Source organism: Rhinoraja longicauda, chromosome 3 (assembly GCF_053455715.1).
Source record: "Rhinoraja longicauda isolate Sanriku21f chromosome 3, sRhiLon1.1, whole genome shotgun sequence".
Classification (NCBI taxonomy): domain Eukaryota; kingdom Metazoa; phylum Chordata; class Chondrichthyes; order Rajiformes; family Arhynchobatidae; genus Rhinoraja; species Rhinoraja longicauda.
The window spans coordinates 57,491,459-57,509,847 of record NC_135955.1 but is presented as its reverse complement, the minus strand read 5'-3'; the positions used below and the strand labels follow the sequence as shown (position 1 = coordinate 57,509,847).

The 18,389-nt window shown below is 40.0% G+C and overlaps 1 protein-coding gene across 7 annotated transcripts in view; it reads right to left on the bottom strand.

The window, feature by feature from the left end:
* Positions 1-17,818, bottom strand: part of LOC144592027 (transducin-like enhancer protein 1) — a 126,894-nt gene extending 109,076 nt beyond the window's left edge. For 4 of the 7 annotated variants that reach the window (XM_078396202.1, XM_078396205.1, XM_078396206.1 and 1 more), the window contains exons 1-5: positions 17,702-17,764; positions 17,255-17,330; positions 16,675-16,775; positions 16,036-16,099; positions 15,828-15,872 (exon numbers count right to left, since the gene is read on the bottom strand). In XM_078396202.1, coding sequence (XP_078252328.1) covers positions 15,828-15,872; positions 16,036-16,099; positions 16,675-16,775; positions 17,255-17,278 — 234 coding nt within the window. In that variant the 5' untranslated portion in view covers positions 17,279-17,330; positions 17,702-17,764. The other 3 variants (XM_078396203.1, XM_078396204.1, XM_078396208.1) reach the window with 3 other exon arrangements.
* Between the last annotated feature and the right edge of the window lie 571 nt (positions 17,819-18,389).

Below are 18,389 nucleotides of genomic sequence, written 5' to 3'. Positions count from 1 at the left end.
GGTGTTCCAGGGATGAGTGTAGTGCCAGTAAGATGGATGGCATCAGCCCAGGACCTGTTGTGGCGATAGGCGAACTGCAGTAGGTCAAGGTTGTTTGGTAGACTGAATTTATTGCGTTCCATTACCAACCTTTCAATGCACTTCATGATGGTGGATGTCAAGGCCACTGGACGGAAGGTGTTGAGGCATGAGATCTTGCTTTTTCTATGGCACCTGGATGATAGTCTTCTTGAAGCAGGTGTGTACCTCAGAATGGAGCAGGGAGAGTTTAAAGATGTTCGTGAACACTCCCGTTGTCCACGCAGTTCCCAAGGCTGCGGCCGGGGATTCCGTCCGGGCCACTTGCTTTCCAAGGGTTCACCCTCGTGAAGGCTGATTTAACTTTTGCAACAGTGACCCTAGGAAGAGGCACATCCTAGTGGCCTCCTGCTCACATCCTAGAGTCATCACCCGAGTGGCCTCCTGCTCAAAGTGAGCATAGATGAATCTTTTCCCTATATCCCTCTGGTTCCTGTCACACATATGGAATGTCTTGGAAAATAATTAATTGAAGCCAAAATTGGATTTTAAACAAACTATTCTGGGCACAACAACTAACATAATGTTCCAACTTCTCCAAAGGGATTTTGATTTTCTTGAGAGAAATTTTGAATTTTATAGAAAGGGAAATTGAACGAAACATTTTTTCATCCAAAGAATCTTATTTGCACCATTGAGCATAATATTCAGGATGCAAGTCATACTATGACCAATTGTACAGAATACCATATTACCCATTGAACCTCACATAAAGGCAAAGATTTTCAATGATTAAAATGATTCATTTTCAGTAGGGACTCCATCAGAAGTGATGAATAATAGAATGGGACAAATTCATTAAATGCCATTCATTCAATAGCATATCTTTACTTGAAGCGGAGGTACATCTTTAAGGAAAGATAGAATGAAATCATAAAGCATTATTTTTATCCCGCACATCAGACGATAAATGAGACATGCGGAGGTTGCAGTCTGATTGTCAAGATGACTACCTTGAGGCTTTGAAATATTCTTTTCTTGCTCTATTGGGACATCAAGACAGCACACAATGTTGTTGTTTCCACATGTAATGCACGAGACATTTTTCACACTTATTACACAGGAATGTTGAGATGTTCAACGAAAATAGAATCAGAATTGTAAATTTTATCAAAAAAGAGGCGCAAGCAGATACACACACACAACTAAAAGGTTAGTCATGACTCACTTCCACAATCATATGTGGCTAACTTTGGTGTAAACCAGCTCCTGCAGTTCCTTCTTACACTCTCTACCATCACTGAAACAGGTTCAAATACCACTCAACAACCTAAAATACATTTTTAGGTGACACTTCACTGTAACATTGATGGAGTGCCATACTGAGGAATTAAGGCAGATTTGCTGTCTCTTGCATGGTCAGAAACCTACAGCATTCTCAAAGAGAAGGTTCTTCGACAATATTTAATCACATACCACATCAGTATCAAAAAATAAATCTGGTCATTGTCAAGCTGTTATTTGAAAGATTTAGTGTATGCCCACATTTGCTATATTATTTTAGTAATTACACTTCATAAGTACTTAACTGGCTGCATGGCACTTAAGGATATCGAAGATCAGGAAAGAATGTATATGAAAGTTCTTAAGTTTCTCAAAAATATTCCATCATAAAAATATACAAGATAGGATCTAGATCAGGTCATGGTACCAAATAAATCTCATGCTTGACATACATATCATGTTTTAGGAGTTTTAACTGTACAGCATGGAAATAGACTCCTTGGCCCAGTTTACCCACACCGAACAAGTTGGCATACTGAGCTAGTCCTACAAACACATTTGGCCCATCTCCTTCTCAACCATTTCCCATCCATATCAGCCAAAACGTTATGAGCACTGACAGGTAATGTGAATAACATTGATTATCTTGTTACAATGGACTATCAAGGGGTGGGTTAATTATATTAGGCAGCAAGTGAACAGTCAATTCTTGAAGTTGATGCATTGGATGCAGGAGAAATGGGAAAGAGTAAAGACCTGAGCGACTTTGACAAGGGCCAAATTGTTATGGCCAGATGACTGTCAGAGCATCTCTGAAATGGCAAGGCTTGTGGGGTGCTCCCGGTCAGCAGTGGTGAGTACCTACCAACAGTGGTCCGAGGAGGGACAAACCACAAACCGGCCACAGGGTGTTGGGGCACCCTAGGTTCATTGATTTGCAAGGGCAACGAAGGCTATCCCATCTGGTCCAAACTGACAGAAGATCTACTGTGACACGAGTCAACAGAAACTTTTAATGGTGGTCACGTGAGGAATGTGCCACAATACACAGTACATGTACCCTGCTGCGTATGGGGCTGCACACGGAGGACCAACAGAATATTAGGCAGGTGGTCATAATGTTTTGGCTCAGCAGGTCATAATGTTTTGGCTGATCGGTGTATCTTTCCAAAAGGTTTTAAAAGTCAATTGTATCTACTTCTGTACTTTCCACGTTCGAACTGCCCTCCGAGTGAAAACGTCCCCGGCCCCCGTGAGGTCCCTCTTAAAATCTCTCCCCTCACCTCATGCTCATGCACTCCAGTTTTATAAGCCTCTACTCTGGGGGGAAAAAAAGACTTGAGCATTCATTTTAGGAAAAAGTGTCGGATATACATTCTCTAATTCTGCCACGTAACGAGTTAAAATGGCTCAAGTTGCAAGGATAACTGACATGAAAATGACTCGCCCACTTCATGGCTATTTTGGAGGCACAAGGCTGCACCAGTATTAAAGCTAATCCAGTCTTGTCCTTCAAAAACCAAGCTAAACATCTAATGACATTCTGAGGAAAGGAATAATTGAGGATATTAAAATAGCAGGATCGAATAAAATGTAAATATTGCACTTCCAGATTTCAATCATATTTGTAGCAATGAAAACATCAGGTGAATATATATTAATGTTTATTTACTGTCTCCTTTACAGATATAGAGTTGAACTTGAAATCAGGATGACGAGGCCTGGGTACACTATAGAAATTGCCTCCTACATTCTCAAGGCACACAGAGCACATCAACAAGAGGAAGCTCTTGTATCTGGCAGCTCTCAGCCCAGCATCTCAAGTGTCCTTCATTGTTTACGTTCCTAATGCAGAGCTCTTGAAGCACGCCAAAATGTTTGCATTCAGTTTTAATAGCAGGCTTAAGTGTAGGGTCCATCAGAAGAATTAAAAAAAGCAATGCCATTCATCCTTTCTTGCCAAAGTGATGATGGCCTTTTGATTTATTCACAAATGACCAGCTTGACAATCTCCTTCCTTACTGAAGTACTTTCCTCCTTTTCAGAATCATTAGAATTAACATGAAGGAATTCTGCTGCATTTTACATTATGAACTAGAATGATATTTTGCATGCTTGCTTTGATTCACACTAATTAAGAGCTTAGAGCACCAACATGGCATTTTTCAGCCAAGCTTGAATTATTTACTATGTTTATACTCAACATGCAATTGCAAGAACAAAAAAAAAAGCCATAAACACTTACACACTCTACAATACGAAATTCTAATAGGATCCAGAAATAGTTCAAACAGGATGGTGGTTACTCCGCATTACAATTAGAAGTATACTTGCTCTTTTACCAGCAATGTTGCCTCACCAACAGTCTGCCTGTCCCTTCCCTCTTTGTCGTCTGTTTGTATGTGTTTAGTGTTCTTTAGCTTATATTCTGTGGGGGGTTGGGGAAACTTTTTCTAATCTCTTACCTTGGAGATGCGATTTTTTTTGTATCGTATCTCCATCCGCACTGCGGCCTGACATCGAGGAGTTGGTGGCCTTTGCTGGATACCGATTTTGGGAGTTCCACTGCAGGAACCTGCGGACTTACCATCACGGAGCCCACGATCCCTTTGCCAGGGATCGACCTCTGAGCTCTACCATCGTGGCCTCTGGTCAGAGATCGACCTCGGGATCTCCAGGCCTCAGGAGCTTCGACCGCCCCGACGCGGGAGCTTCGACCCGCCCCAACGAAGGAGCTTCGACCGCCAGTTGCGGGAGCTTCGATCGCCCTGACTGCGGATGGTTCGACTGCCCTGACCACGGGAGAAAAGAGGAAGATTGGATTTTATTACCTTCCATCATAACGAGGAATGTGGGGAATCCGCTGTGGTGGATGTTTCTGTTAACTTTTATGTAGTTGTGTGTCTTGTTGCTTTTTTTTTAGTATGGCTGTATGGTAATTCGAATTTCACTGTACCTTAATTGGTATATATGAAAATAAACTGACCTTGAAACCTTGACCTATGGAATTATTATTAACTGTTGCAACAAACCAGTCTGCTCAACAGATTCACACTGGACTTAAAATAGTATTTAAAGAAAAACTCAAGATGCCTTAAAAAAATATCACTCCATCCTACCAGTTGCACCACTGCCCAATGTAATGATTTGGTCTTGACTGGATTCCAATCTTCACTGAGATCCACTCCAGGTACATCACTTATGAGATAGGCTACTTAATTAATCAGAACTCCCAAAATGTATTTGTTAATCTTCCCTTTTCAAATGTTAATCCTGTTCAGGAACGTGGATGGAACATAATATTTGAATAATCATATCTTCAACTCAGCTCAAATTTGAAGAACCTGCTATCTTCAGAGCTCTATTTCTCTGAATAATTATAATTTAGTTTAGTCTTTTAGTTTAGTGTGAAAACAGGCCATTCAGCCCACAGAATCCACGCTAACCACCCATACACTAGTTCTATCCTACCCGCTAGGGAAATTTTAGATTAGCCAATTAGCATACAAACCTGCTCGTCTTTGGAGTGCAGGAGGATGTCGGAACATCCGGAGAAAACCCACGTAGTCACAGGGAGAATGTACAAACTCCACACAGACAGAACACGTGGTCAGGATCGAACCCAGGTCTGTGGCTCTACCATTGCACTACTGTGCCACCCTTACTGTAGTGTCATGGTTTATCCAGCCCCATTCTCCAGCCCATTCAGATTTTTCATACAACCCCAGGGTTTTTCCAAATCAGAAATATATATATAAAACAATGCACCAAATTAACAGGCTTAAATTAATCATCCATTTACACCAATTACAATGATCTTTTTCACGAAAACCCATTCTTAGCAATATTTTTATGCAAGGAACATTAAAAGAAACTCATAGCAATATATAATTGCTGTGAGTACCGAGGCGATTACTTCAAAGAATGATATGCAAGATTATACTGCTAAATGAAGCACTCCATGTCAATGAACACAAGGTTAAATTCACATTCCCAGCTTCACAAACTACTGCTATTGATTTTTTAAAGTGATCAATAGTATCTGCTTCCAAAATAAAAATGGATATGCATCCAAGAGCAGCTGCAAGGCCTAAGTGTACCCCATGGAGCACATGCCACTTTTGAAATGGAGTAGATATACAAATAGATCTTTATTTTAAATGTCCTCACTATGGGAACCAACTATTTTAAATATGCAACAATGCATATGTGTAAATCATTACCAGAAATTAATATTAAAAATGCTCTTCTAACCTTTCCTATCCATGTACCTATCAAAGTGTATTTTACATGGCAGCACATTCTATTTATCCATCACAGGATGTGAGAGGCAACTGGAGCACCTGAAGGGTACAAGATGGCACCAGAAACATGGCAACTCTTGTGGATTGCCACTTTAAGTATGATTGCGACCATGTATAAGATTCTTACTGAACTTTATGCAAAGAAAGAATTTCACTGTACCTAGGTACATGTGGCAATAAAGTACCATTGAATAGCAAATTGCTGTATTAGCATTAAAATCCCTAAAACTATTCTGACAAACATACAAACGTTCACGCTGGTCATGTGACATTATATCTGTGAGATCAAAGAAAATGTTCGGTGCTTCAATGAAAAAGGCTTTGAATTTATGTAGCATAGTTTATTGCTTATAAAACAAAAGTTTTGTTGGTCAGACAAGGTTTGCAACTTTGAACAAAAAATAAGAATTTGCAAAACAGATAGTATACAACTTTGGTAAAAAATGCACAATAACCAGCCATTAGCAACATCAAGCTAAAAAAAGCACATTAATTATTTCTTACAGAAAAATGACTTTATTTTGACTATGAATTGAATTTCTCCTGATTTAGTTATAATCAAAAGCAGTTTTTAGTAAATATTTACAGCGCTTAAGAGTTTATTCGTTCAATGATCAAGCATGAATTTTGGGAGACAGAAATTGCCTTCATATTTTTGTGAAACACAAAAATAAATTGCAGTTGTTGGAAATCTATTCTAAAAATTGATATTTTCTAAGCATTCAACACCTCAAACCAGATCTGTGTGAAGGGAAGCACGTCTCAGATCAAAGACCCTTCATCATATATGCAAGGGGGGCATTCATCCTCAAAGCCAACAGAAAATTCAGCACCAGATATTTGGTACTCCAGTGTATAAAGTTACTAATACATAATATATTTCAGAAAATGTTTGAATGTTGGCAGGTACCATGTAATAAATGAAGCTCAGTAATATTTTTCAGCCTTCATCCAATTCTCTTCATGTAGACAAATGTTTTAATAAATATACAATTAAATTTCCAGGGCTGGGTCATCATAGTTGGCCTTTCATTTGTATGTAAGACAATGGGAAACTCAAAGTGGCAATTCTGCTAATTACTGAATCATCTGAAATAACCCATATGAAGCACAAGGATATCACGAAAATGGTCTTGTTGATATCAACCCAACATCCCTCGTCTTTTATATTTTTACAATCTCGACTCAAAAGATATTCCACCATGGGCTTTCAATTTTCAAAACAATTTCTACAATGCACAATAAAAACCAGTCAGTGCACTAATATAACTGATTGGTTAATAAAATGAGCAGCCTGAACTAAAACAAGTGCCATAGTGAGGCCCACCGGAAATTGGAGGAACAGCACCTCATATTTCGCCTGGGCAGCTTGCAGCCCAGTGGTATGAACATCGACTTCTCCAACTTTAGATAGTTCCTCTCTTCCCCTCCCCAGATCTCCCTCTATCTTCCTGTCTCCACCTATATCCTTCCTTTGTCCCGCCCCCCTGACATCAGTCTGAAGAAGGGTCTCGACCCGAAACGTCACCCATTCCTTCTCTCCTGAGATGCTGCCTGACCTGCTGAGTTACTCCAGCATTTTGTGAACTAAAACAAGTGTTCCAACTCCATCACATCAACTGCTCTCCATTGGTAGTTAGCAAATTTCACAAAAGTAAGTTAAACTGCACTTTCAGTATTTTGGAGTGCTTTCCAGGTTAGATTTTCAAAAGGAAACACACTGTGGTCTATGTCACTTCTTGTTACAAAGATGATTTCTGGGACACAAATGTTATACAATAGCTCGTCAACCCAAATTTAATCCATGTAAGTGCTACTGCCAAATTTGTGCTCCCAGAAGCATTTAAAGATTATTTCATTCCTTAAAATTTAATTTGTTCCAGCCAGTCTCCATAGCAACAGAAGCTAATCCCCAAATCATTCGGTAATTGGAGATCTTGTCTTTCTATCACTCTCAAATGCAATGATTTGTTTCAACAGCACTGCCACAATCAAATTTACAAGTCTCTGATGTAATATTCCTTTAAGAATCCTTATTCACTTCCACTTTGCAGAACCATTAACAAGGATAGAATCGAAATTTTGTATTTAAAGCTACATGCAGACAATAGCCTCATTCATGCTTTTGTTACCTCTCGGCTCAGCTATTCCAATGCTTCAATGGCTAACCATCGCTCTTCCAACATATATTAAAGCCCATACAAAATTCTGCTTTCCTCGCATTGCATTAATACTATTCATTCATCACCTTTGTACTTGGTGTCCCAAGATCTGGCATCACTTCGATTTTAACATTCTCATCCTTGTGTTCCTTTCGTGCCTTTGCTCTTTTTCAATATAACCGCCTCAAGCCTTCTAACTCTTCAGCTTCTTGTACACGTTGCTCTTACTTTGCCCCATCATTGGCAGCTGTGCCTTCAGCTGTCCAGTGTAATATACATTATGCTAGTAGCCACACTTCTAATTGGAGGCAAAGTGCTTTGGGAAATCCTGGAGGTCACGAACATTCTACTGAAACGCAAGCCTTTCAGCACAGGAAACCCCTCCCTAGGACCCATTCGCATTTCAAATGTTCCGTAATACCTTCTTGTTTGACCAAGCTTTTTAAATGACTTGCATCAGTGGCTCCTCCTTTGGCATATTTTTTTTTTCTAGACTGCTCCTGTGCAGTGCTGCAAGATGCCATACTAGGCCAAAAGATGTACATGTATGTGAATTGTTATGGCCTGACCAATCAAAAAGGGGCAATGCTGTCATCTTATCCAAAAAGCCACCTCTAATTGAGCCATAAACAACCAATATGATTGTCATAAGCAATTTTAGTCATCTACAAGGACCTAGTACTTAACAGCAAAAACATGATTTTATTGCCTCCTAAACATTTACATTTCAAACACAAGATGTAGTCCATGCCCCACTAGAACTCAATGCAAAATTCAACTTGGCTACAAATTTGACCATGAAATTCACACAATCTGGAACAATTATATTACAAAACTCAACAGCTTTTTAGAAAGTTGCATCTACAGATCAATTTGGGAGAAAGAGACATTAAAAAAAAAGTTTTAATCTACAAAAAACATTTTCCCACCTCCCACGTTTCCCCAATACCTTTACTCTTATTATGGAAACAGCCTCTGGTAGCCACTCACTCCACAATGTAAAGATTATTGCACAGCTGCGGCTGGAAATATCTCTGAACCACAGCCAACCGACACCAAGCTGTCATCAAGAAGCTGGGAGTTTCTTTCTCACATCTTTAGCATGTCATGACACTGCTCGGTTTGAATGCATTAATTCTTATCAGCAGTTTGAGCCTCATTTCACCACATTGCAATACATTCTAATCCGTTCATTAGAATGAAATAGAAACACTGAATGCCAAATCTGGAATCACATGGAAACTAATGACTGAGTGCTCCATCCAATTATGTTCATAGTGAGATGCCTTACATTTGATGTTGGTCAGCAGAATCTCATGCTGCCTCTTTGTGAAAAATTATGAAATATTAACTTTCAGGAGTTGGAGGTGCCAAAGTGCTTTAGGACAAAGTCCAAGTCTACTATAAATCTTCACAATCCTATATGAAGCAGAAGGCATAGGTTAAGAGGCCTAAATAAATAGAGTACATTGAAATAACCCACAGCTAAAATAGCACCAATTAGCTGGACTATGTCGCTGGAGATGCATTGACATTTTTTGATCCCCAATTTCTCGTCTTATTCCTGCAATTCACAAGCAGACACCAGCAAGTTCAAGACTCACAAAAACAGCAATGGGATTATGAAGTCAATTTCTCCACAGACATCACCAATTCTTTCCAATAGCCTTTCTCCTCTAAAGCAAAAATCCATAATACCAATGCCCTTGCAAAATGCTAAATAAACAGTATTGGCAATTCACTTGAGTGCCGTAATATATTTACTGCAAATCCCTATGGCAGGTCTCCTAATACAGTTTTTATTGTGTCTACACTTGTCAATATAGTGACTGGTCACCGGCTAGATAATCTGCCGTGCAACTGTTTACCCAAGACAGTGATAGGATACACAGGCACTGCAAGCTTTAAGTGTCAAGAATCCCTGGCTCATGTCAATACCCTTTAATTAACACTTCACTTTATCAGTAGTATTTTCCAAAAAAACCCAGGTTGGTAGAGAAGCATCTGGCATTTCAGTCAGTTATTAGTCAGTCATTCAGATATCATTCAGTCAGTCCAGGCACTGATAACATCCCTCCAGAAGTGCTGAAAAACTGTGAGCTCGACGACATCATGCTCAAGTTCTGCAACAGTGCTAATGACGAATGACAAGCCAACACAATGGTCACAATCCAACATCATCCCCGTCCCCAAATCTGGAAGCCTGAACAAGACTGCCATCTACTATCGTAGCATCAGCCTGACATGTGTCTTGGTCAAGGTCTACAACCGCTTGATTCTCAACCGGATTAGGGTTGCTATCAACCCAAAGCTATGTTACAAGCAGAACGGCTTCAGAGAGAAGAGGAACACGGTCACACAGATCCTTGCCCTCCAAAGAATCATTGAGGTGAAGAAAAACAACCTGCCGGTCATCCTAAACTTCATTGATTTCAAGAAGGCATTTGACTCGATTCATCGATGCAAAATGATGAGGATTTTGAAGGCTTGTGGTATCCCTCCTCGTCTCCTGAGAGCCATTGAGGATATGCACTTGGTCACCACGGCCAAGGTTGGCACCCCGGATGGCCAGAGCAAAGTGTTCGAAATCCTCTTGGGGATCTTACAGGGAGACACGCTAGCACCCTTTCTCTTTGTCATTGTACTTAATTATGCAATGAGGCAGGCGCTCAAGGAACACGAGGACCTCAGCTTCACAATCACCCCAAGGCGTTCGAGAAAAATTGGGTCAGTCCACATCAGACCTCGATTTCGCTGATGACATTGTCCTGCTGTCAGACCAAATTGGGGAAGCACAAGAGCTTCTCAGCAGGGTCGAGACAGACTGCGAGAAAGTGGGCCTCCACCTCAATGTCAAGAAGGGAGTACAAGGCGTTCAACGGTGGTGACCGCGAGCCTCTTAAGACCAGTGGCGGTGTATCTCTCAAGAAAGTGGAGGACTTCAAGTACCTGGGAGCGAGTATGCAGAGCTCGGAGAATGACATCAAGGTCTGGAAAGGCCTCGCATGGAAAGCCCTCAATAACATGGGAAAATCTGGACGTCTCGGATGTCTAAGGGTCTCAAACTGAAATTCTTCCATGCAACTGTATTATTGTATGGGCGTGAGGCATGGACTCTCACTCGAGCACTTTCCAAGTCTCTCGATGGTACCTACAACCGAATGTTCAGAAAAGTTCAAAACATTTGAGCTTTGAACTTAATGTTCAGTTAGAGGTTCCACACCACCAACGCCCAGCTCTATGGGAAGATTCCACCTCTGACCGAGAAGATCAGGTCGAGATGGATGAGGCTCGCTGGTCATTGCCACCGCCATCCAGAAATACCAGCAAACAAGGTTGTACTGTGGGATTCCACCCATGGAAGACGGAACCCGGGACGACCAAACAAGACAATGCTGAAGACGTTGATGGAAGACGCATATGTAGAGACAAAAGAGGAGCTTGCCAGCTGTATGGAGGACAGAGATGTGTGGAGCGTCCATCACCATGCCCGTCGGAAACCAGCACCACTGCGTCGCTAATGTTTTCAATGATTTTAATTTTTTTCGTTATTATTGTCAACTGCATAAAAAATATTCTAACAAACTATTCCCCTCTTTAGATGAACCATCTTCAAGGCAATACCCCATTTGAGTTTGCAGATTAAATTGTTCCATACAAATAAAAAAACCTTGAAAACTCCTTGAATTAGATTTGGATCCAAGCAGTTAGCTACATTAATACAGTAACTTGAATTATCAATACATAGCCAAGATTATTGACACATAAATCTGAAGTTTCCCAAATAATCCACAAACAATGTTTATATTTTCTGGACCCCGCTCACAAACTATCACATTCAAACTGATCAAAAGTCTGCAAAATAAGCAGCAGGCATTTAAATCAAAGAAGCTGAAAAGGCACAGTGGTGCAGCAGTGGAGTTGCTGCCTTACAGCGCTAGAAACCCGGGTTCAATCCAGATTATGGGTGCTGTCCGTACAGAGTTTGTACTTTCTTCCTACGACCTTGTGGTTTTCTCCAGGTGCTCCGGTTTCATTCCACACTCAAGACATACAGGTTTGCAGCTTAATTGGCATCTGTAAATTGTCCCTAGTGTATAGGATATTGCTAGTGTACAAGGTGATCACTGATCAGCAGGGACTGTGCCGAAGGGCCTTTTTTCACACTGTATCTCTATAGTCTAAAAGTACCTGAAATGCACCTCAAAAAAGGTGATTAATAACATGATACAAAAAATGTAAAAGCCTTGGAATATCAATTCATAAAATAAAATGCAATTTGCAGTTCAGCTACTTACTAGAACCCAAAAAAATGTAGAAGCTGCTAGAATGTTAATTGCTCGTCAAATGCAAGATTCAGTCCAGGCACTACGTCATAAAAATTAAATACAAGTCATCTACAGCACCCTCAAGCAATTCAATTGAACCTAATGAAAAAAGGGAGATTAAAAACTCCAGTATCAGCACTAGCAATTATTTGGCCACTTTGGAGAACCAAAGGGATCCCCGTCAAGGGCCACAGAGATGAAAATCTAATAAAATGAACAGACCCAAAGATACAAAAGATATGACCTTCTCTGTAATTAAATGGGCCTTACAGATATCTGCACACAAATTGAGATATCAGCACGAGACTAGACAAATTAAAGAAATGGCAAGACTGTTATGTCAACAAATAAACTCGGGCTCAAAAGGTTGTTACAAATAGTTGGTATTTTCCATAAAACGTGCAATTTGATAAAGTGTAGGAACTGTTCCATTCACTTACTAATTAAATGAGGCTGAACATACAAGTACCATGTCTCAAATCGGAGGTTATTTGCAAGATCTGATGGATAAATTTAATCTATTGAAGTGATTTGAAGCTATTCCTCCGACAAGTTGCCTTACACATTTAACAATGTTTGACTATAACTCTCCAATGCTTGAACGTCATTGATGAAAAAACAAATCTGGATACAGGAATTCTCCCACCCTTAGGAGAATTACTATATTTGCAAGTGAAGCAAATCATCACATATGTATTATATATATTATAAATTTTCATGTTTAATTACACACCATAGCCAAACCCAACAAACATTTTGTATGAAGCAATGAATGATTGCTTCTCACATTAACAATTATTATAAAAGGAATCTCAAACTATTAAATGGAGAAGCTGAGAATCTATCCAAGAACATAAAGTACAAGAAAAATACCAGACAAGTCAAACTGCCTGCAGGAAAAAGATCCTCTCTCATTGCAAGTAAAACTTCCAATTAACAAATTAAAAATATCAGTTTTATGAATAAATTTAACAATGGGGAGAAAAAAAATTCTGCTATCCTCCATCAAGAGCCAAATTTATTCCTAAATAAAATCCGCCTCGAGCATAAACTGCTGTATCAGTTGAGTTATTTTGAAAAGCCCAGTTAACAAGAACATTTGTAGTGAGCATGCATTATATTCCATCCATGAAAGCAGACAAATAGTCTAACCATAGCAATTGACAGGCATGTTCACCAACTCCATGGCACAAACCCCATTAACACCATCGTATCTTCCAATTACATTTATCAAATTTTATGTTTATTGTCAAAGCAAAAAATATTGTTAGTACAGCATTTAGTATTTACACCTCATGCCACCCTCTCTCCCCATCCCTAGCACAAACATTTCCTGCCTAAAATGACAAAAAAAGTGTGCAATTGTAAACTCAATACTAAAACAAACATGTTAAGTCCACACTGACATCATGTGTAGTCTCAATAATAAAAAGTTATACTCAGGCCAACAACACCACAAGTGGAAACCATGAATATGCCTCACTGGGACAAAGTAATTTTCTGCAGCACAGAAAAGCAATTTCAAATCCACTGCTAGTTAAATTGTATGATTGCAGCCAACAAATAATCCTCCTCCCCTTAAAAATTGGCCTCATCTTAGGGTAGGAAACCATTAAGAACTGGAACATTCAACAGGACAAGGTTGAGCCAAAACAGCAATAAAATCTAGATACAAGATTTTCTCACTCTCTCCCCCCTCCCCCCACCCAAGCATGTTGCTATCCAGAAACAAATCATGACCTCACTTGCATAAACAACATGGTTATAATCAAAACAAAAATATAAGTTGCATCATAATGAGGAATGTAAACATTGAGACAATTTCAAGAAGTCATTAACTACAAATGAGAATGTATGTGTCTCTCAAGTAAAAGAGGAAAAACACACTTCACAAGTAAAAAACAAAATCCATATATTAAGTAAAAAACAAAATCCATAATCAGTACACATCTATTTCTTCATTTTCAGGTGACACTTGTTTCTGCATATGCTAAAAAGTCCTGGCTTATAAAAGAAACAATGGAAAAGCAAATTCTCTTTTCTCATGACTTGGGTATTACACCATGAATGAAAAGCACTGAAGCCCGAATAAAAAGCATTTGCTCACAACTCTATAACCCTGCAGGTGGTATTCACAAAAAGCAAGCAGAATGTCTACTCAGAAGACAAACCATGAGAAGGATGGATGCTTTGCCCTGGAGATATGTTAACGTATGCATTTTCAACTAACAAAGCCATGACAAAATGACAATTCCCTCACCTCCCACTCTTAATACAATATTCACTTGCCATCCAAGAGTATGAGCCATAAAAAGAGAGAATAACAGCCTGTTAGAAGCCTAGCATCCCCCACCCCCCCCGAGAGAATGCTTGTCAAACGTAATAATACGGCATAGGCCCTCTCTACAACATAATGAGCACTTAGGCTGCACTGGTGATCAGTCAGCAAAACGCACCAGTTTCAACCAAGTTACACCCAACGGGCCTAGACGTCATCAGTTTAAGAACTGTGATCAAATGCCAGTGTCAATCTATATGGTTACAATGGTGTTTGAAATTTGCAGCTATAAAAGTCAGCATGCATTAAAAACATCTTTAAAATGCAACTAAATATAACGTACAAACTCAGTGCTCCAGAGGGTTGCGATTCAGCACTTCAGGACAATCCATTTGCATTCCGAAGAAAGAGTTGTACTTAGAAAGCTTTATTTATGCACATAAATATCACTGCAGCATTTGACAGCCAAAGAAATTACACAGGAACCATTTTTTTCCCACCAAAAACAACATTACTAAAACAAAGTGCACAGTACATTGATTGACATTTACTGGTTACAGCAATGCATCAAGCCACAATTTCTCAGTTCTAGTGAAATGTCAAGAACATACACCAACAAAGCAACACCTCAAACTAAAACCCCGTTTGTATTATTTCAGGTTGAGATCCGGTATCTTAGTCAATTTAAAGATAATCTCTGTAAAAGGAGTAAAATCAGTGTTGTAAAAACTTTTTGTCAATAGTACCTTAAGCTCTAAATCAACAACACCTCTTTTGAATTGCCTACATCCTGCAATTAATGCTCTTTAGTAAAGAGCAACTAAACATCATAGTGCCTTTTATCTATTGCTTTCCCTGCATTGACATGGCCACCCCACCTTTCCACGGCCTTATTTTGATAATCAAATTGTTCCACTCAAATACTTCAGATAGATAACAATTGCATCAAGTATTATTTGAAAATATATCAATTTATCAATCTCATCTTACACCACAATAAGCCATTTTTTTCTTCACATCCAAGATACAAGTGCACAAGGAGAAACAGAAGATTCTGCTCATCTTAAATCAGGTCCAATGTACCTAAGGTAGCATTAGTTTTCATACACTATTTCCTTTGCATATGCACTATACCTCCCACCATATTAATCAAACGCTGTATAGCAAGAGCATGCAAATTTTTACGCGATATTGGTGTTTAATTATAAAGGTTTGCAAATCTATATTTTACTGTAATCTAGATTAACTGCACTACAATGAATTAAAAAGCTGAAAATTAAATATTTGCCAGACATCAGGATCTGACATCTTGAAAGCCGCCCTTGATATAAATGTTTCAGGTCAGAGTTTGATAGAGACTTAAATCAACATATTAACACATTTTTCATTTTATATATCAATGTCTTCTTTCTTCTTAAGAATGCTTTGTAAAATAAAATGTAACCAATCTTACCTGTTTGTGCATTTCAATATTCAATCCGTAAGACATTTCATAATACTGTAAAAGAAAGCAAACTAAAATTCACAAATTTATCCATGATTTCAGTTGGTTGTCAAATGGCATCAAACAAATAACTAATAACTCCAGTTCATTGGGGAAATATAATTAGCTAAAAAGCACATGGTTGTGTTTTCAATTTCACAAGATACATGGTACTCACCATGACATAGTGTCGCTGCATTTCAGTCTTTTCACTTGCCAGTTTTTCACATTCTAACTTGAGACTGTAAAATATACAAGATAAGATTTCTTTCATCTTAAGGGAGCAGAATAAATGAATAATAATAATTTAATATAAAACAGTGCACACGGCAACCTGAATAAATCTTCCAGATTTCAATGGTAAGAGGCTGCAGAAATGACAGAAATAAAAGAACTAAATAATCAAAGGGCAACATGATTCTATTGTGCACTCGATATTACATGCAATGGAAGGATCAGAATCCATAAAGCTTTGAATATAATGGCTATTGCGCCCGTTGCTTAGTTTTTTTTCTTAAACCGAGTTTTATCATTTGTCAATTGTTATTTCCGAGATATGTATCCGAAATACTAGTTGCAAAAAAAGCTGCAATCGGCCGGGTCCGGATCTGAATAGCTGTTGTTTTTATAACATTTGTGGTTTGTTTAGAGCCTTTTGAAACAAACCCAAATCTACCCGCAGCCAGAGCGCCGCTTTGTGGCTGAGGGAAAGTAACCATTGACTACCTACCGCAGACAAACCAATAACACTGGCGACGGGGTTGACCAGCAGAAAGAAACATACTTTCCCAAGCAGAGAATGAGGGGCTTACTTCACCTGTGATACTGAGCTTGCAAAAACTGGAACTCTTCCTTGATACGGTCCAGCGATTCGGGGATGGTGAACTTGAAAGGTTGGGCTGCAGCCTGGTGCGGCGTCTGAGTAAAGAAACAAGTATTACACACACACACAAACACCAGACCGCGTACGATGCAACTCGCATCCTAGACATATTTATGCTAAAAAACTTTCCTACAGACTTGTTGAAGCAAACACACGATGCTGAAAGAGGGCAAGGTCAATTCACGAAACCAAACACTGGAGCTTTTGTTGCTTTGTGTAAGCTTCACAGGACTGCGATCCTTTATCCCAACTTTCAGCAGGACGGTCGTTAACAGGATGACATTTTAAAAGCGAGCCGAACAGATCCGCGTTTGATTCAGAGCAATTTGCGATCTGACTTTCCGCTAAAATGTAAGCGCCTTTTTTTTTTAAGATGGCATTCGTTACTCGGCTGATGGCGCGGCAACACAACATTAGGTAACAAGGTCCTTTACTTTCTTGGGATACAGATCATACAATGAATCAACAAAGGCCCAGCCCGGGCTGGCACAGCTGCGATGCCTTCTTTACTTACAGGATGCCTGCCCTGAGGAAACATCGCTCGACCTCGGCCACACTCGGCTCCGTTGCTCCAACAGTCACTCGATTTCCTTTAAGAAATGCACATTAAGTAAGAGCCCCGTCCGAAAACAAAAAAAAATACAATAAACACAATGTTTACTGGAAGCGCATCCTGGATTCTGGTCCCAAAGAAAGGGGCGATTTATATTTTAAACCCCTCACTCTGCGAGAGACTACGAAATTCGGCTTAACTCCTCTCGGTGTTAAAAGAGGAAACCTCTTTTCTTTAAAAAAAATCAGTTGCCACTTTTGTAACAAGGAGTCCAAATTCCTGCGGCGCCCCAGGAAATCTTCTTGGAAGATTCTTGTTTCGCTTGCAGAATATCCACCAGGATAAACCTACAGTACACACCATGCGAAGTTTAAATGGATATAATTGATACAATGGAAAACAATGTACCAGCTTTGCGACACACACTGGTTACATTAACACGCGGTTCCCATCCCCTCGTCACAATGATAACTCACCCAATGTAGACACGCGCAGTCCGACTCTTCCTCCCAAACCCGCTCCGCCAATCAGGGCGCGGCGATGCTCATCTGCCACACGTGGGGCCGTGTCGTCATCGGCGGGCTCCGGCCAATGGGGGCCGGGCAGGCGGGCGCCCGCTGTCAATCACAGACGGCGGTGACAGGACGCAGCAAATTGCGGAGCTGCCTGGTGTTTTTGTCTCTTTTCCACAGTTCCCAGTGGGTAACCGCGGGACGCCGATCACGATGATGATGGAAGCGGGCCAATGCATTTGGAAAAAAAAATAGAAAAAAAAGGACGCTTGGAGCCGTGTTTGCTTGCTTGGCTGGCTGTCTGTCTGTAGCTGGTCTAATTTCTCCCCCATTCCCGCCCCGCCTCTGCTGCTGCTCCTCCCGGGCTGAGCTGCAAGGAGCCGAGTGAGAGAAAGAAGCCCAACGTCAGTCAGTCAGTCAGACGGAGAGTGACAATGGAGCGGCCATCCCGGCCGTCACTCAAAGTAACGTGGACTCAAACTCCGGCTGAGCAAGAGAGAAAAAAACAGACAAGTCTTTGTCCCATCCACTAGCAGGAGAGCCAGAGCAGGAATGCTAACTAATTATAACTCTGTGGCTAAGCC